The sequence below is a fragment of the Rhineura floridana genome, chromosome 3 (assembly GCF_030035675.1).
Source record: "Rhineura floridana isolate rRhiFlo1 chromosome 3, rRhiFlo1.hap2, whole genome shotgun sequence".
Classification (NCBI taxonomy): Eukaryota; Metazoa; Chordata; class Lepidosauria; order Squamata; family Rhineuridae; genus Rhineura; species Rhineura floridana.
Window position 1 is genome coordinate 118,180,585 of NC_084482.1, and position 20,148 is coordinate 118,200,732.

The following is a 20,148-nucleotide window of genomic DNA, read 5'->3' on the forward strand; positions in this document are numbered from 1 at the left end:
GAGAGCGGTCCGGACTGGTGGAGTCCCTGGTGGTGCCTAGAGACAGGCAGTAACCACGAGCAGGTAGGAACCTGACAGGGAGAGCCAGGGAAGGACGCATCACACCCACCAACAAAACCTACCTGAACCAGTTATCCTAATAGGCCTCTGAGAGAATTGGGAACAGTCAGATCCACTCAGTAACTTTCACACAGGGCACATTTGCTCATCTCCTGTCTCACACCCAGGAAAGGCCAGCCTTCTGCCAGTTGCAAACTCTCACTCTGAAGGCATCTGGTGACTTTCTCCTATCATTCAATTCACTGCACAGGTTCTCGCCCTGTGCAGGAACTAAACATGTGCCATATGCCCTCCCCACTACCAATCTCCTCTAGATTGTTTTTTTTAAAAATAGCAGGGGGTAGCAACCTTGCCCTCAGAATTTCCCAAAGGCCAACCCCCCTGGAGTTGCCCCTTTGCTGGCACCCCTGCCAGTGGCAGACCCGCCGCCCAAGGACAGCTGGGCTTTTATGCCCCCTGATTCAGCCAGGAACTGATGCAAGAGGCTGCAAGATTGACTGCAGCTTCTCCTTGGAGTCAGGGTCAGACAGGGGATCCCAGTCCTTGCAGCACTTACCAGGGACTTCAGCTGTCTCAAGAGACAACAAGCCAGAGGAGTGAGCAAGCAAGCAAGCACCCAAATGCTCAGGTGCTCACTCCCAGGGCAGGTCTTCTCCAGTCCCCCAGTGCTGCAGCTATTCCCCATAAATTCCATAGCATGTGTGACGTTCAATTTCATTTTGTTGTATTTTCTTTCAACAAAATAGACATTACTTACACAAACTACTTAATCCCAAAATGGGAAAGCACAAACAGAAAAGTTTAATTTAAAGGTTTGTTGACTGAGAAAGTGAAATAATTGCATCGATTCTGAAGGTTGTGTTACTTTTCATGAGCAAAGAAAAACAGTTTAGAAGACGTGGTAAAACCCTCATTTTAAACATATTGGCTGCAATCTTGTGTATAGCTAACTGGGACTAATCCAAACTGAACATAGTTGGACTTACTTTTGAGTAAATATGCATAGAGTTTTGCTATGATTGTGTGAATTAAAACCCATGATTCCTTTTCTTCCTTCTTGATTGTGTACCATGGCAACTTGGGACAAGGTTACATAAAGGAGTCCCTCGCCCTATATATCCCTGCCCCCCAACTGCGCTCTTCAGAAGGGATGCTTCTGAAAATACTGCATGTCCCAGAGGTGTGCTTGGTTTGTGCTAGAAACTAGGCTTTTAGTGTTACAGCTCCAGCCCTCTGGAATGAGTTACCAGCTGGAATGAGAGGCACCTAGCATCTTAGTGTTACAAAAGGAGCCAGGCCTGTATGGAGGCCAGACCGATAAGTGTTCAGGCATTTTTGTTTATGAAAGTTTTCCTTGAGGTGTAACCCAGTTAATTTTTGGAATATTAATTGTACATCTGTAGAAATGGTTTTTAGAGTTTTTAGAAATGGTTTTGTTGTTTTTAGAGTTTGCATCTTTTGTATTTTACCTCATTTTATTGTCTGCTGCTTCAATAGCTTCTAGCTGTGAAACAGTTAATACATCTGCAAAATAAATCAAAAGAAAATAAATGTTTCCATATTGTGTTCAAGATGGCTGGCAAAGTCAGAGTTCTAAAAAAGAATTTGTATTGACTTTTACTGAGTATATAACTGGGGATCGACATCTCCTTCTGCTGCTGCCAAGGTTACAAGTGTGTGTGTGTGTAATTCACTTCCTCTAATATATTATTGGAGTACCAGTGTGGTGTAGTGGTTAAGGTGTTGGAATACAACCTAGTAGACCTGGGTTCAAATCCTCACATAGCCAAGAAGCTCACTGGGTGACCTTGGGCCAGTCACTGTCTCTCAGCCTCATGAAAACCCTATTCATAAGGTTGCCATAAGTCAGAATCGACTTGAAGGCAATACATTTACATTTAATATATTATTGAGCTCATGAGGAGGAAGATTACATTTGCGCAATGTGAAGTTATGTAGCCGTTCTTCCTACCTCTGGCCTATGGCAGGTCGGAATGCAGGATACCAGAAGTGCCAGTCCCAACGGAATGGGACTGGAGCTTGGAAAGAGCAACCATGAAAGAATTTGCAGGAGGCCTTGGCAGGACTGGCAAGGCAGGCTGGCTGGCAGAGTATTAGGAATAGGTGAGAAAGAGAAGCAGCTAGATAGCTAAGCAGAGAAGGCCAGAATTTGGCTGCTGCCCAGGCAAAGACCCAGATCTCACCAAGAAACTAGACTTGGGAACCTGGTCGAACCAATCAGCTGCCTGGGTGGGTCTGGCTGCACTGGAACTGGGAGGATAACAGAAAACCTTTATTGAACTTTCCCTGTGTAACCTTCCACGTCTCAGCACGAGAATAGTATGACATTTAGCAGGAGCGCCCCCCCTCCCAGTTGTAGTCCCCCCATGTCAGCCTGCCCATGACGAGGTCTGCTAGAGATGCCCTGCTGGTAGTTCCAGCCTTGAGGGAAGTCGCTGCTTCTATGGCCCACCAAGGGCCTTCTCAGTTATAGCATCCCAGTTGTGGAACACCTTTCCCTAGAAGTTCAACTGAACATCAGGAAAAACTTCCTAACTGTGAGAGCTGTACAACAATGGAACCAATTACCTAGAGAGGTGGTGGGCTCTCTTCAAGTACTTGAAAGGTTGTTGCACAGAGGAGGGCCAGGATCTCTTCTTGATCGTCCCAGAATGCAGGACACAGAATAATGGGCTCAAGTTGTAAGAAGCCAGATTTCGGCTGAACCTCAGGAAAAACTTCCTGACTGTTATAGCGGTACAACAATGAAACCAATTACCTAGGGACGTGGTGGGCTCTCCAACACTGGAGACCTTCTGAAGGTAGCTGGACAGCCACCTGTTGGGTATGTTTCAATTTGGATTCCTGCATTGAGCAGGGGGTTGGACTGGATGGCCTTATAGGCCCCTTCCAACTCTATGCTTCTATGACTCTAAGTTCAGCTGATATCAGTATTGTTCAGCTTTAGGGGCCATATGAAGACCTGCCTTTCCATCAGGCTTTTCTTATGTAGAGGAATGCCCTTAAATCCCAGGAACTGACAGGTTGTTTTTATATTACTAGTTTTTGTTTTTTATTTTATTGTTAGTAATGTTTATTGTTTCATGTATTAATTGTTGTCTTCGGATGAAAGGTGGGATGTAAGCTTAAAAATAAATAATTTCTGTCTGCTTGTGACAGATGAGGCTGACATATGTGCCCTCAAAAGGGGGGAAGTACCAGATGTATCTTGTGATCTCTGTTTTAGTGTCATCGTTGTGACTGTTGGAGGTGAGGCTTGGTTCCTCTCCACCTTATTTAGGATCTTGTTCTACTACTCCCACGCTTCTTCTTTTTTTAAAATGGCAGGAATGGAGAAACTGTGGCCCTCGGACTACAGCTCTTTGCTCACAGTGGGTGGAGTTGATGGGAGTTAAAAGAGTTCAACACCATCTAGAAGGCACCAGGTTCCCCATTCCTCTTCTCTGATAACAAGGACAGTTGCTGCAAGGGGTGGGATGCTGGTGGTGTCCCAATAACGTTTCCTTTGACATAGAAGAGGGTAGATTTGTGCTGCTGATGCTCATGACAGCTGCTCAGGTTGAGGACAGCTGTTCCCTAGGTCAGAATTGCAGCTTTTAGAGAGGGAGTGAGAGCGGTTTGTGTGTGTGTGTGTGTGTGTGTGTGTGTGTGTGTGTGTGGCAGTTGCTGTGTGTGTGTCTTGACTCACTTGCTTGAGTTATCTGAATCTAGATGCTGTGCAGGCAGCATTTTGCTGACGTACTCAATCTCTCTTTTGTGGCACTTGCAGTCTGGATTGCATAAGACTGATGTTGTAGTAATAATAATAATAATAAATTTAATTTCTGTGTCGCCTATCTGGCCAATGGCCACTCTAGGCAACGTACAAGGCAGTTAAAACACAATATGATAAAATACAATGGTACAATATAAAAACAGTATAAAAACAATACAGCAGCAGACAATAACATTAAAACAGGGTAGGAGGCATTTCAATCTCAGTAATTAATCCTCCCCGGAAATCCCAAAGGCCTGTTGAAAGAGCCAGGTCTTTAAAGCTTTACGAATTTACGTATTTAGGGAAGAGGTGTGCCGGAGATCTTGTGGGAGGGAGTTCCAGAGGGTGGGGGCCGCCACTGAGAATGCCCTCTCTCTAGTACCCGCCAATCTAGCTGTTTTTGTTGGCAGGATTGAGAGAAGGCCCTGTGTGGCCGATCTTGTCGGGCGGCATAATTGGTGGCATTGAAGGCGCTCCGTAAGATAAACTGGGCCGATACCGTATAGGGATTTAAAGGTCAATACCAACACCTTGAATTGGGCCCGGAAAACAACTGGAAGCCAGTGTAGATCGAACAACACTGGTGTGATGTGATCCCGGCGGCGACTGTTCATAAGTAGTCGAGCCGCCGCATTTTGTATAAGTTGTAGTTTCCGGACCATTTTCAAGGGTAACCCCACGTAGAGCACATTACAGTAATCCAAACGAGAGGTGACCAGGGCATGTACTACCAGTGGGAGCTGATGAACAGGAAGGTAGGGTTGCAGCCTTCGTATGAGGTGTAGTTGATACCAGGCTGCCCAGCTCACTGCCGAAACCTGAGCTTCCATGGACAGCCTGGAATCAAGTACAACCCCAAGGCTGCGGACCTGGTCCTTCAGGGGTAAAGTCACCCCATTGAACTTCAAGTCAACATCTCCCAACCTTCTTTTGTCCCCCACAAGCAGCACCTCGGTCTTATCGGGGTTCAGTTTCAGCTTGTTCCTTCCCATCCATCCACTCACGGATTCCAGGCACTTGGACAAGGTCTCCACAGCCAACTCTGGTGAAGATTTAAACGAGAGATAGAGCTGAGTGTCATCCGCATATTGGTGACACTGCAGCCCAAATCTCCTAATGATTGTCCCCAGCGGCTTCATATAAATGTTAAATAGCATGGGAGAGAGGATAGAACCCTGTGGCACACCACAATTGAGAGGCCAAGGGTCTGAAACCTCCTCCCCTGTTAAGTGGATAAATTGTGCAAAATTGACTCATGTTGCTATTTTGTATGGTTTATCTGGCCAATCAATATGTCTTCTAGTAGTTTGAATCTTTGAATGTCCTGCTCAGTCCCTACTTTGTTTTTTGAAATTCCACAGATATTTGTACACTGACAAAGTTCTCCTGCTCCCTTTTGTAGCCATAAGAGCTAGAAGCATGGTTGTCAAGATATTGAATTGTACTTTGGTACTGTATTCAGCATTTGCATGGCATGGTGACCACGGAATTACAGGAACCACAGAGCTCTGGACAATACCATTTTAGAAGGGCCTCATTCAGATGTCACAAAGTCAGCTCAAGTTACTCCCTTGTTGAAGATGGAGCTGTCCTAGGTCAATGTCTGAAGCACATGTTCCTTTTTAAACACGGAAGAGCTATTTTGATCTCCAGAGAATGGTGATTGTACATTTATAAAAGCAGTTGCCCCAGACCCGTTGAGAGGTTCTCCATGCTGATCAGAGGGCAAGTGGTTTCAGACAGCACAAAGTCATCCTAGCCTAGCACTTATTTTGCCTAGGGAATTGCTGGTTTAGGCTAGTTTTGTGATGTCTGGAAATACTTATATACAGTGAAGAATGGAAAGCACTGCATGGAAAATCATTTGTAAGAAAGAAAGATTTTTTTTTTTCCAGATTGTTTGGAGACAGTGTTTTCTGTGCTTCATCATGTAATTTGAAGCAGACTGTGTCCCGTCTGAAAGGTAAAAAGTCTCCTTGTATATATATAAAAAAGTCTCATCTTTCAAGCTCACTGATACAATCCACTTCTAGTATGTTGAAAGCTTGGTGTTGCAACGGCTGCCTATCCAGCATGACGATGCAGGAAGTGTTGCACCTGAATATGAACCACAAAGAGCAGAGTTTACATCCCCCCATCCTGTTTTGTTATCTTTTGAGCATTTGCTTGTCAGCTCTGCTCCATATAAACCCATGAAGCACAGATGGCTTCAGTTGTGTAATACCCCATGCTGACCTTTTGATGATCACTGACCCAATGACCCCATTGCAGTATCACTGAAAAAGAAGGAACTCTTTGGTTTCCGTGGTTGTAGAGATGATGATGATGGCATTAAGTAGCTGATATGGGGAAGCTTAATAATTATGCCATTATAGTCACAAAAATTGCTCTTTAAAAATCATGCATTAAAAAGGAAAGACAAGAGATTAGTGTGTAAGTGTTTTGATGTAATCAGGAGACACCACTGTAAAAAGGGTTGCCAATCTTTTCCTCTCTGGGCTACTGTGCCTTGAACAGCTGTGTGAGGGGTAGAAAATTAACAGGGGTAACTTTTCCTGGTGTGGAAATTAAGTGATAGAGAATGCTTCATCTGTTAAATTTCTGTATGCCAGATTTTAAAAGTAGAGGGACCATGTCAGAATTTTTTTGGCAGTCCTGATTATGTAGAGTATGTATATATTTTGTTTCACTATTCTTATTTACATATTTTAAATATATTTTTCTCTGTTTATGATAATGACATTCAGGAATAGAGAACTATTGTGCTGTTTTAGAGGGGGAATTGCAGCCTTTCCCTCTCCTATGCTATAGCTAAACATTTTTTAAGATGAGTGATAACAATCTTGAATAATGCTGTAGGCAAGAGTTGCCAACTGCAGTCCTGCACTAGGTTTCTGTATTTAAATAGCATTTTTAGATAGTAGCTTCTGCTCCCAGGAAACAGTATCTCAAAGCAACCAGCAGTGACAGGAGCAGCCATGCCGGCTGAACCTCTCAGTGCCATGCAGTTGTTAAACACACACACGCACACACACACACATACACGAGTCTCCTTCGTTTCATGAGCACATGCATAGAGAGCTGTGTGTAGCACAAGCACAGAGTGAAATCTGCTGTAGGGATTGTAATTAGCAATGAAGATACTTTGTATTTATATATATAACCTTTCTCCCAGAAGGAGCCCAGGGTGGCAAGTTTTGTAAAGATAAATGTAGACTGCAATCCTAACCACGGTTACCTGGTACTATTAAATTCAACATGACTTACTTCTGAGTAGCCATGATTAGGATTGCAGTTAGTCATATATCCCTTTTATACCCCAAAACCAAAGGGACCAAAAGACTGCAAACATTGTGTGATATGGGATGATCAGCAACCACAAGAAATTGGTTGTTCTTGTTTTCCAACTTCTTTGCATGCCCCACAAAATTAGCTTCCACATCAGGAAATACGACTTTCATATCACCTCTCCTGGAGAACCCCCCCAACACTTTTATGTGGAAAGAGTTTATGCATTTATTTGCAAGTCAGCATGTGTGACCTAGCCCTGAGATGTGTTGTATAAATGTTTCATAGAATTGAATTGTGGGATATAACCCCATATAATGCAAGACTGTAGTTTGATAAACAAGAGTCATTCCCTTCAGCACCTCTGAGGGAATATTACTACAGTGTGTGTATTCCTCAAGAGGATTTGTACCCCTTTTACCTTTGGGGTTACTCCCAGGGTAATGAAATTCAAGCTCTTGGGTTCTATTAATGCCTAAGAAGTTTCAGTTCAGGTCCTTCAAAATGAAATAGGTGGTAGGCCCCATATGTTTTCCTTTTAGAATTTTTTTCTTATAAATCACTTCAACCATGGAGCCTAGGCAGGCAGCTGCTTTGCTGTGACAGCTGTTTATCATACTTATCATAAGGACCTTTTTAGAATTCACTCCTCTGATTGTTGTGTCCATCTGCTGTTGCTTCCATACGTAGATTACAACACACTTTGGCTCACAGTGCCTTGATGAATGCAACACTTAGGGGCTATTTATCCACAAATATATAAGGATAAATGGGTGTTCATATGTAGTTGTGTACTGATATGAGGGGGTACCTTTCACATCTTTTTTTTCTGTTCAGGAGGTTTCAGTGTGAGGATGTGTGGCTTGTCCTCAAAAAAAGCAATACATTTATTTGATCACACCTTAAAAAGCCCCCTGGCAACATAAAGAGAATCCAACAGTTTCACAGTGTGGTTGGATGACTTACGACAATTTTATAGATTAAGAAATAATAATAAGATTCTCCAGTAACCTGGATCCCTATGTTATATTTGCAATGGTCAAACTTAACTGATAAAACTCAATAAAAAGAATAAGGAAAATACAACCCTTACATATGAATGTTTTATTAAGCAATAAATGCAAATCTATTTGCTGCACAGAAACTGCACACTGCCTTTCCCCACCACTCTGCATGTGGTTGTGCAAGTGTCACAGACATTTATTTGCTATTTCTTTTTTTCTGATGTGAGAAATGACAAAAGACATTTAATATCAGAAGACACACATGAACAGTCAAATTAAATTAAGTGGATATATAGAAACTATCAAAAGAAGCTGTAAAATAGGGGAAATGTTTTCTGTTACCTGTGAACGCTTTCTTACAGTGGTCTTATAGAGGTTGAGTGTTTATCAGTTTGGAAACAGAACCGAGCTAAAAATCCCAGGCTGGTCCCTGAAGGCACATGAGGCCACCACCCTGCTGAAGCTATCAGGGCTAGGTCTGGTCAGTGCCTGGATGGGAAACTGCCTGGGAACCATATGTAAAACTGCCTTGGGTTTCTATGATGAAAAGAAAGGTGGGGTTGTAAACCGCCCAGAGAGCTTCGGCTATGGGGCGGTATATAAATTGAATAAATAAATAAATAAATGCAATAAATGCAATAAATAAATAATAATAAAAATCAGGGAGTGGTTTTGACATACTCAGGATACTCCCTAGGTACATGAAACTATAAAGTTTGCACACTTAAAAAAATATCCTGACATGGACCTGTAAGATCAAGATGTAATGGAATGTTGAGAATATATAGAAAACAGTAGAGTAATTCATCTTATTGTCTGGAAGAGGAACTTTGGGGTTCATAGCGAATGCCAAAGACAGGAACGATGGTCTTTGGTGCTACCTTTTGTTGCACGGTGACATTGCTTCTATCTAGCCATAGCTAGTCTGAAATCCTGAATCTCCATTGTTTTCCAAGAGCAGTTCTCAGTTCTGTCCTAGAAGGAAAAAGGGTCTCCAGCAGGGATGAATGCTGTTGGACTACAATTCCTATCAGTCCTAGCCATCATGGTCAGTTGTCAGGGATGATGGGAATTGTAGTTCAGAACATCTGAAGAGCACGATGTTGGTTATGGGTGGTCTAGAGCTACCATCAATTGGGTATACTCTAAATCTATATCTTTAGTCTATGGCTGAGAACAGTTGAGACACAGAATATTAAGGTGTCATTTGGAGGAAGGAGGGAATGGAGGATGGTGAAGAGAGGGAAATGGCTACCTCAAGCCCACAACAGCTTATAATAAGTATCATGGCAAGGGGATTTAGGGTTATTTTTTGGGGGGGGGAATGCATGCCAGGAGGCTAAATAACTTCTGTCTATGCTTTTTTCTCTTTCTTACTCTCCAGAGTCACCTTATTTTATTTTTTATTATTATGTTGATATCCCACTTTTCTGCCAAGGAGCTCAAGGTGGCATACAAACATGGTTCTCCCCCTCCCAATTTTATCCTCACCAGGTAGGTTAGGCTGAGTGACAGTGACTGCCCCAAGGTCACCCAATGAACTTCATGACTCAGCGGGGATGTGAACCCTGGTCTCCCAGGTCCCAGTCCGACTGAAATCCAGCCTTTCCCAACCGGTGTGCCTCCAGATGTTGTTGGACCACAACTCCCATCAGCCTCAGCCATGGCTGAGGCTGATGGGAGTTGTGGTCCAACAACATCTGGAGGCACACTGGTTGGGAAAGGCTGCTCTAATCACTACACCATACTGGCTCTCTTGCCTTTTTTTAGAATAAAATGTTTAAGATTGGGATTGACAACCAGTCCCAAACCTGAGCCGTCTAGAACTGTACAGCACAACATGGTTCCCAGAATATTAAGCATTACTGCTTCCATATGGTAATAGTTTTAGGCAGTGTGGCACAGGCTGCACCACAGTAATGGTGTGCCATTTGACTGGAGAAAGAAGTTTTTTAAAAAAGCCTCTCAATGTGCAGTCTACCTGGGAACATGTTGGTTGGTACCCAGCTGTGGGTCCCCACCCACAGTTTGAGTAGCACTGCAGCATGATAATAGCAGCCCTAGGTTACCATTGCACAAATGGCATGCAGAACTTAGTCATGTCTTTTGATGCAAAGATGCCTGCAGGCTACAAATGATCATTTTACCTTTCATCTCTGCCTCTTTATATTTTTCTTAGGATAAAAACCTCCATCTACCTGTCCACCATATGATTGTGGTGTTGCCTTGCGTACTTACATGTAATAAAATAATCATAATTATACCATTTATATAATCATTTCTTAAGTGCTTAAAGTGCTCTGCATAAATTATCTCAGCAATTCTTACAACACTTGTGTGCTACCTGTGGGCTATCTTGACCCTGTTTCTCTTTGGTCATGTGAACACAGTCATGCCGCTTTGTCCTATGCATATTTACTGAGCAGTAAACCTCATTGAGGCTGACTTACAAGTCCCATAGTATTATAACCTCAGGCTGTAATCTAATCCATAATTACAGTATGCTTAATTCCCATTGATTTTAATGGGACATATGTATTTGCATGTTGGCCTGTTGTCTAATTTGAATCCTCATTCTGAATCCCTAAGTTTCCTGGCTGTGGTTCTCTAACATAACCTTGTTTTCTTTGAGTTTAGTGGTGAGTCTGAAAGCTCAGAACCATGACGACTCACGTAACACTGGAGGATGCTCTGTCCAATGTGGATCTCCTGGAGGAGCTGCCACTGCCTGATCAGCAGCCATGCATCGAGCCACCTCCATCATCTATCATGTACCAGGTAAATAGCAGGCCCTCGAACATCATATTCTGGGGACTGCATGTTTTTGCAGTTCCTGTATGAAGTTCACGGCATTAAGAAGACAAGCAGAAAACATCATAATTTAGGAAAGATCAGGATAATAAGCAAGAGGTGGAAATCAAAGCATGGGAGAAAGCAACTGAAAAATGATTGCTGCAGCAGCAGCAGACTACTAGCCTTTGTTAATGGACCTATCTTATCAGTTTTCATTGCGTATTTATAGCACAGAGAAACTACTGGACATGTTAATACATAATGCTACATGAGCCCTCCCCTACTCAGGCCCTCAGATATTGTGGGAATTATAGTCTAACATCTGGAGTTACGTGATTGTGAAGGCCACCAAAGCATGGTATAGTGTGAAGTGCATGAACTGGAATGAGCCCAAGTGAAGCTCAGGATTGCACATTCCCTCCTTTACTCTCCTCATGTCATGCAGCTAACATGAGGAGAGCAGCACTTACTTTCAGTTTTCTTTCATGTCAGCGTGCTGGGATTATGGTTTATCACTAATTAACATCACTTTCAAAACAAGTCAACCTCACACTGTGGACTCATGTTCTAGCTCATGCACATTGCATTTAACCATGGTTCAGCATGATATGTGAATGTGACTATTGACACATGATGAAAGGGTCATTATTAGATTTTTTTTAAAAAAAGAGCAGTGGTAAAATATTTTACAAACATGCAAAGTAGCATAGCATTGCTAACGTCTGTTACCAAGTTCCACCCAAAGTATCATGTGGTACAATCAAGACAAAATGTAATATTCTGCTAAAAGTGGTCAGCGCTGCACTATTCCATCCAATTTTAATAACAAATTCTTCCACAAACAAATGCATAAAAAGTCAGGGGATTTGTTTCCTGCGTAGTCTAAATGTGTTCAACATAACAGGAAGCTGAAGGGTTGAGGAGGTGGAAAGATTTAGGGAGAATAAATCCAACTCTGTATGTTCTTTCAGTTTTGACTATTTAGGTAGTAAAAAATAATTGCCGTGGAAGAGGACTTACAACACTGAGATTCCAGTCCTTAAGAAAAAATTTACTGTTCTTCCCTCATATTTTCCTTATATCCCCTCCCTCACATTCCCCACTTTCTGTGAGGAAAGTTTAGCTGATGCTGAACATGGGGATAGCAGGGACTATTTTCCTGTATTGCCATTTTCATCCTGAGATTCATTAATCATCCTTCAAACAGGGCTATGACCCCTTTGCTGCCGTTTTCATGCTGTATTGTTGTTGAAACATATTTTTAATCTGCATTCTAAGCACACTAATTTATAAGCATGAATTTGTGCAACCAGACTGTTCGCATCAGCCACCGCATTGTGAATTACCACATCATATGGTCTTTTAAAACCTACCAGCATTCATCCCGTTGCTGACTATTTACATGAGGTGATAAAAGGCAGTGATATTATAGTGACTACCTACTGCATATATGTGTTCTAGTTATCAAATCACAAGCAGAGTTACTATGTATATACCGATGTGTGAGCTTGCTCTAATTCTAACTGAAAATGGGACTACCCCTTGTCTCTTGATTTTGCTCTCAGGCCAATTTTGACACCAATTTTGAAGACAGAAATGCCTTTGTAACAGGCATTGCCAGATATATTGAACAAGCTACAGTGCACTCAAGCATGGTAAGTGCCATAGATGATACAGAGCCAGCTACACTAAAGGGGACTCTGTGTAAAGGGGACTTTGTTGAACTGTAATTGGTTTTTTGCGGTGATCAGCATTCCCATTCTGTTCCAATGTGTGTCTGTGTTCCAGAATGAAATGCTGGAGGAAGGACATGAATATGCAGTGATGCTTTACACCTGGAGGAGCTGTTCCAGGGCCATTCCCCAGGTAAGATACACAGTTGGACACAGATTTAACCCACTGAGACACAAATTATAGTCTGGTGGGAACAAGGGATGAAAATATCTAAGAGTCTTACAGAAAACCCAGGCTATGGTCTTGGAACATAGGTTCTATTTTGGGTCCTGGGATGTTGCTGAGGGTGCTTCCAGGGTTTCCATCCTCTCCAAAGCCGTCATGGGATGGTGGTGACTGGGGCTCTGGGACAGACCAAAGATGGACAAAATAAAGTATTTCTCCATGCAGTGCATAGTTAAACTATGGAATTTGCGTCTGTGTTGGAATTGCTTTTTAATATTTATTTATTTATTTATTTATTTATTATTAAATTTGTTAGTCGCCCATCTGGCCGGTTGTCCAGCCACTCTGGGCGACGTACAAGACAAAACAGTATATAAAACAATTAAAATTTAAAAACAGTAGAAAACTAGCCCATCTCAAACGCCCGCCTAAAAAGCCAAGTCTTCAGGGTCCTGCGGAAGCTCATTATAGACGGGGCATGGCGTAGGTCACTAGGGAGAGAGTTCCAAAGGGCGGGGGCCACTATTGAGAAGGCCCTCTCTCAAGTCCTCACCAGCCTGGCTGTTTTGACTGGTGGGATCCAGAGAAGGCCCTCTGAGGTTGATCTTGTTCTTAAACCTTCTTTTTAAAAATGTTTTTAATCTTAGACGATGTTTTGAAAGCTTTTTTAAAGAAATGTTTTTAAAGATGTTTCATTTTAATGTGTTTTAAAGTTTGTTTTTATGATATTTTAAAGTTTTTAGTGTTTTTGTTTGCCACCCTGGGCTCCTGCCGGGAGGAAGGGCAGTATATAAATCAAATAATAGATAGATAGATAGATAGATAGACAGACAGACAGACAGACAGATCGATAACTTTGCTCCCACAAGAGGCAGTGATGACCAGCAGCGTGGATGGCTTTAAAAGAAGATTAGAGAAATTCATAGAAGATAAGGCTATATAAGTAGCTACTTGATTGCTATGCTCTGCCTCCCCAGTTGGAAGTAGTATGCTTCCAAATACCAGTTGCTGGAAACTGCAGGAAGGGAGAGTGCCCTTGAGCTCAGGTCCTGCTTGTGGGTTTTCCACAGGCATCTGGTTGGCCACTGTGAGAACAGGATGCTGGGCTAGATCCAGCAGGCTGTTCTTATGTTTGTATGGTCATGGTTGGCTGGTGAGATGGGGCTGTGTTACTGGGTCAGGAGTTCACGAGCTTGTCTTCCTGGGGATCCAGAATTTATCACAAAGAATTTATCATTTAAGTTGCTCAGATGAAACACGAATCAGCAATATGACATTGTTTTAAAGAAAGCTATCAGTATCAGCAGAAGCCTCCAAGTAGCTTACAGGATCCAGAGAGTAATATTGCTCTTGGCACTGTTAAGACCTCCCCTGGACTACCGTAACTAACTTTTGACCACCAGAATTTCAAAACGGACAAGTTGCTGACAAATGAGAAGCAAGAAGGGTAACAAAAGACCTGCCATGTAAATTGATTCTAAATGGATAAATGGTGCCTAAGTGTATGTAGAACAGCAACAAAAGCAAGGTAGATGAGGAAGGATAAGAAGTAATAAAGTTACGCTGCTGAAGCATTGTTACATGTGGAACTGAACCAAAATCTCCCCAAGGCTGCAATCCTGTATGCAAGTACTTGGAAGTAAGTCCATTCAACTCAGTGGGATTTATTTCTGAACAGGCATGCATGGGATTGTGCTCTTAGTGTAAGATTGGCAGGGAAACAAATTGCCTCATGAATCAATGGATCATTATCCATTACTGGAACAATATAGTATTTATAGATTACTTCCTCTAAGTATTCAAAACTCTTACTAATCTTTAGACCAACCTTGTAATGGAGTCCAGTAATGTAATACCCAGACTACATTTGGGGGATTGAGCCTGAGAGAGGGTAGCTTACCCATGACAACCTAGCGAGGCCATGACTGAAATGAAATTTCAATTGGGGACTTCCTGGCTCTCACTTCTCATGCTCTTAATCGTTATGGTACAGTAGCTTTATACCAGATGGCCCCTGTATTAACTTTCAGTTCTGTGTTTCAGCTGATTCAACAGAGTATTGATTCTGCCGTAGTCTTATTGGCACCCACTATATATTTTATGTTTTGCACTCAAATGATCCTTCTTCTCTGACCTTTGCTGTTTGGATAGTGATTTTAGCTACAGATAAATCCCCCAGAATCAATATCTGAAAAACCTCAACTATTTTCATTATAGGTTTTACTTCATTTAGATCAGAAACTTCACCATATGCCGGTTTTGGACCATTGTGATTAATATCGTTTCTAGTGGGAATTCAATATGATACCTGATATAATATTTCCAAGGCTATACATTATAATTCAACAAGCAGTGGTGGTATTGGTGCCTTTATGGATTCCATGCCAGATTAATATGCAGTTCCCTTAAGGGTTATGCTTTACTGTTTGTCTTATGTGTCTATGTCTCTGTAGCCTTTATAACTCCTATTTCCTTGCTTCCCATGTATTTTTGATTTCATGCTGTAGTTTCTTATTTTGATCACTGAAGCATATTGCAGGCAAATTTATGGACAGCAAAGTTAAAAGATCACTAGGGCATACTGGTGAAGGGATGACTCTTAGGAGATTTCTTTTGTGTATGCACAAGTTTTTGATTCTGTTGTTCTGCTTAACTGGCATGTATGCTATACTTCAGTTATCCATACAGAGGTTTCATGTGTACTTATTCAAATCTATTTCTAGTCCATCTTTTAGGTGAAGCACTCACAAGATGGCTTACAATAAAAATGTGAAAGACAAAACAACGCAACACATAACACAACAATGTCTGATTTAAAAAAACTATGTAGTGTACCATTAATAATATCAAGAAAAAAATAAGTGGAATAAATACAAAGTCTTTAGGAACCACTTTAAGCCCACAAGAGGGAGGAAACTGGATTTCTTGGGGGAGCCACCAGTAAAAAGGCCCTGTCCCTGATACTTGCCAACCTGATTTACTTTAGCGGCAGGCCAGAGAGCAGGGTCTTTGAAGCTAGTAACTGTGCTTTGGCAGGTTCATATGAGTGTAGGCTTCCCTACTACATGAGAGTGTATAGAATTTGCAGAGTATGCCAGAATCTGCATATAAAATAATCTCTTCTATTTAATATATGCAAAGAAGCAGAAGATAGACTCTTTTAGTGATTTGGTTTTATTAAATGTGTTTTTTCTTTCAAAGGAAAATAATTAGGAAACAATGAATGCTTTTATTATACATGTTTTGAAAGATGAATATGCTTTGATTTCATTTTTAAAAAATTAAAAGTCAAAAATTTAAAAAGAAAAAGTTAAGAGGTAAGAATACATATGTGTATGTGTTCCCATACTCAATTAGAAACAAAACGTTAAGCAAAGATAAAAGTGTGTTCTGCTGGCAAAATATCATTCTTGATACAAAGTACTGTTCCAAAATAGGTACAAAATTAACTGACTCTGTGACCCTCCTTATCATAGCTCTTTTCTGTCATGTTGTTGTTGAAAGAAAGAAAAACAGAATCCATTAGGACTACTAAAGAAAATAAGTCTTGTCCTTTAGGTAAAATGCAATGAACAGCCAAATCGGGTGGAGATTTATGAGAAGACTGTGGAAGTCTTGGAGCCAGAGGTCACAAAGCTCATGAAGTTCATGTATTTTCAGGTAGGTTTTGGGTGAGCTCCAGATTCCCTGTTTTTCTGTATTATCCTTTATGCCCATCAGTGTGCTCAACCCTGATGCTGCAGAGTAAAGCTGAAAATGCCTTTAGTGATGTGTCTTAGTTCACCTTGTCTTGTATTTTTGATAATGTGCCTACCTCAGGTTTGGTGGAGCATTATTCTTACTATACACATATTTGCCCTATTTTAAGTTCTTAGTTGACCTAATTCAACTTTGGTAGCGTAACGAACATGTAGTATTTTCAAAATTGACTGAGCCCTCCCCCTGTTGGGTCAACAAATTACTTTCACACTGATGTGGGCAAGCTTTTCAAACTCTAATAATACCTCAAGATCATTTTGGTGTTTGTGTGTTTTGAAAGATGTTTACCTACAGCACAAAAATTTTAAAGATGTTTTAATACATTTTAATGTACGTTTTTATGACGTTTGAGAGTGTTTTAGTGTTTTTGTTTGCTGCCCTGGGCTCCTACTGGGAGGAAGGGCGGAATATAAATTTGATTAACAACAACAACAACAATAATAAAAACATACTCCAGACTAGCAAGCCAGAGGATATGATCCCAAATGATGAGAACCTTTTGAAACAGAAGATTTTTCCCTTGTAACATTCCTGAAAGTGACTAAGCCAAATGTAACATTAGAAAAACTTTAAATTTAATAGCAGTCATATCTGTGGTCTGCCCATAAACAAGCATGTAAGGAATATTGAAAAACAATAGCACAGTTATGGTTAAATCTGTCAACCATTTTGTGCTTCAGGCATGTCACATGCAGCACTGAACACTAGATATGGGTTCATTTTTTGTGTGAGACTGTTTATTTGTCAGCATTTTTTAAAATTTGATTTGAGATCCGTAATTTCTACCCGAAAAACGGCAGAGCACAAGAAGAGGAGAACACTTAACATTCCATTCTCAGTTGCAACATGCACATCATCCCTTCTTGATACATGGTTTTCAGTAGGTGAAGCTACAGAGTAGATATTTATTTCAGACCATTTCTATACTGCTTTATATATATAAAGGTCACGTTTTGAGACATTGGTGTCCACATCCATTGACTACTGTGTTGGATGAAAACATGGAAATGTCAAGGGTGAGAAGGGGCAGAGAAGCTGATGGGATCCCAATATCCTAGTCAGAACTAGACTGTTCCCAGCAACTACTTGCTCAATGTTTTCGCATTTTACCCCACCTCTGAATTACCAACCTGTTGCTGTTTTTCAGCGTAAGGCGATTGAACGATTCTGTGGTGAAGTGAAACGTTTGTGCCATGCAGAGAGAAGGAAAGACTTTGTTTCTGAAGCATATCTACTGACATTGGGAAAATTTATCAACATGTTTGCTGTCCTGGATGAATTGAAGAACATGAAGTGCAGTGTCAAAAATGACCACTCTGCCTACAAAAGGTGATTGGTAAACTTCAGTGTACCTCTAGTTCTGCTATTCTGAGAGGCTGAATTGTTGGGACCCTTGGAATTAGGCCCTGCATTCTTCCAGGAGTCTGTAAGAAATACTCAGTAGTGGAACAGAAGGCTCTGAGTCCTTATTCTCTAGAAATCTATTTTTAGTGAAGCAAAGATAATGAAATGACATTCTTGTGTTAACTTAGTGGTATAGACTCCTTTTACAGTCCTATATTACAGAGCCACAAACTAGCATAGTGTGCAAAAATACCCTTGACAGGATAGGATTTCTATTGTCTTTCAGAGCAGCCCAATTTTTGAGGAAAATGGCTGATCCCCAGTCTATTCAGGAATCACAGAACCTTTCCATGTTCCTAGCAAACCATAATAGGATCACACAGGTACCATATTTTTCTCTTGATTATTTTTCCTATCTTGTGCTCAGGAAAGTTACTACTCAAGGCATGGTTCCCTCTCTCTCTCTCTCTCTGTATCTCTCCTGCACACGTGCGCGCGCACACACACCATTTTCTCTGTGGTATAAGCTTTAAATGCTGCTTTTAGGACACAGACTACCCTCTTGCAGAAAAGATAAAATTATATTTAACTAAGTAGGACATTGATCTGTGTTTGAGACCTTTGGTCCAGGACTGTTGTCAGCTTGGCTGTCGATGAATCATTTGGCATTATGAAATGAACACCAATGGCACTCACACAACTGTGTTCCACACAGCCCACCCAGTAGCAAAGGGCATGCAGGGCCAAGAATCATACTTTGCTAGCAACCAAATATTATGGTTTGAATGGGAGAATGTAATATATTTGCAGTGCAACACCTGAAAAACAGACAAGTTAACTGTATCTATTTCTTTAGTTAGTTTATATCCTGCTTTTCCTCCAAGCAAGTAACTTATTTGAAATTGTTGAGGGTCTTGTTATGTTTTTAAGTGCCTGCATCAGCAGCTAGAAGTCATCCCTGGTTATGAGGAGCTGTTGGCTGATATTGTTAACATCTGTGTGGATTACTATGAAAACAAGATGTACTTGACACCCAGTGAGAAGCATATGCTCCTCAAGGTAACGTCCCTATCTCTCCCCAAATATCCTTTTTTCTGTCTCTTAATCTCTCCCTCTCTCATTGTGATTCCTTTCCTAAAAATAAATGACCTTAAGGTTCCTGGATGTTTTCCTCCCCATTTTGCTTGCACGTTTTCTCTTTCACCACATTGTATCAGACATAAGTTTTACCTCTCCATGAAGAGAAGGACTCTTAATTATAAAAAGGTAAAAACGCTGCAAATGGTACTAAGCCTTTGGTGGAGTCAGCTTAATGCTCCTTCTTTCCATTTGTTTTTGTTTTTTATATCAAACTATATTCCACTTTATTGCCCTGAGAGGCTCTCAAAGTAGCTTATGAAAGATTTCTCACAATAAAAATTACATTCTGGTGTCAGGAACAAAAATAACATGGTGTCCCTATGGTGTCATGATTATTCAAGTGGCAGTTCCTGGCCTCATCTTTGGTCTTCCCTGGTGTTGCCCTGAGGCCTCTGCCTACTAGGCAACTGATGTCTTTTGAGGCAAGGGAGTGGCTTTGGAACATAATCAGCCCACGATGGAGGCAGGCCTTCCCTTGCTTGTAGTTGCTAGTTGCCAAGCAACAGCTCCCACTGATGTCCTCTGAGGCAAAGGAGTGGGGCTGAACAGCTGGAATTCACTCAGCCCCTGATGGAAACAAGTCTTCCCTTGCTGGAAGTTGCCAGGCAACAGTTCCCAATGATGTCCTGTGAGGCATCAAAGTGGGGCTGAGCAGCTGGAATGCACTGAGCCCATAATGGAAGCAGCTCTTTCTTTGCTGGAAGATGGCAGCTTTCAATCTCTTATTTAACTGCAGGGAGCATGCTGGAAGTGTTAGCCTTTCATTAATTTTTCTTCTGCTTTGGGGACCATAGATTATATTTATAGTGGATATGTGGTAGCTCAAGGGCCAAAGTTGTCAAGGCATTTAACATTAGATAACTAATGTTAAAGGTGCACCATTTTGCTGCTACAATCTCTCGTCACTTATTTGCTCATATTTACCCAAAAAACATGTTGGCCCACAAGAAACATTCCAAAATTCAGGTCAACCAAAATGTCGCAAAATAGTGAGCAAGCTTTCAAGATCTCTTCTTCATCATGCAAAACAGGAGGCAGAGGGAAGAAAAAGCTCGGAAAGGGTCATAACTCAGTTGTAGAGCA

The 20,148-nt window shown here is 41.4% G+C and overlaps 1 protein-coding gene across 5 annotated transcripts in view; it reads left to right on the forward strand.

Annotated features, from left to right (window-relative positions):
- Window positions 1-20,148, forward strand: part of CYFIP2 (cytoplasmic FMR1 interacting protein 2) — a 118,988-nt gene that overhangs the window by 10,061 nt on the left and 88,779 nt on the right. For 4 of the 5 annotated variants that reach the window (XM_061617478.1, XM_061617480.1, XM_061617476.1 and 1 more), the window contains exons 2-8: window positions 10,768-10,908; window positions 12,489-12,578; window positions 12,712-12,789; window positions 16,381-16,482; window positions 17,729-17,910; window positions 18,212-18,308; window positions 18,856-18,984. In XM_061617478.1, coding sequence (XP_061473462.1) covers window positions 10,792-10,908; window positions 12,489-12,578; window positions 12,712-12,789; window positions 16,381-16,482; window positions 17,729-17,910; window positions 18,212-18,308; window positions 18,856-18,984 — 795 coding nt within the window. In that variant the 5' untranslated portion in view covers window positions 10,768-10,791. Of the gene's footprint in view, window positions 1-10,767; window positions 10,909-12,488; window positions 12,579-12,711; window positions 12,790-16,380; window positions 16,483-17,728; window positions 17,911-18,211; window positions 18,309-18,855; window positions 18,985-20,148 lie in introns of those variants that run through there. The other variant, XM_061617481.1, reaches the window with a different exon arrangement.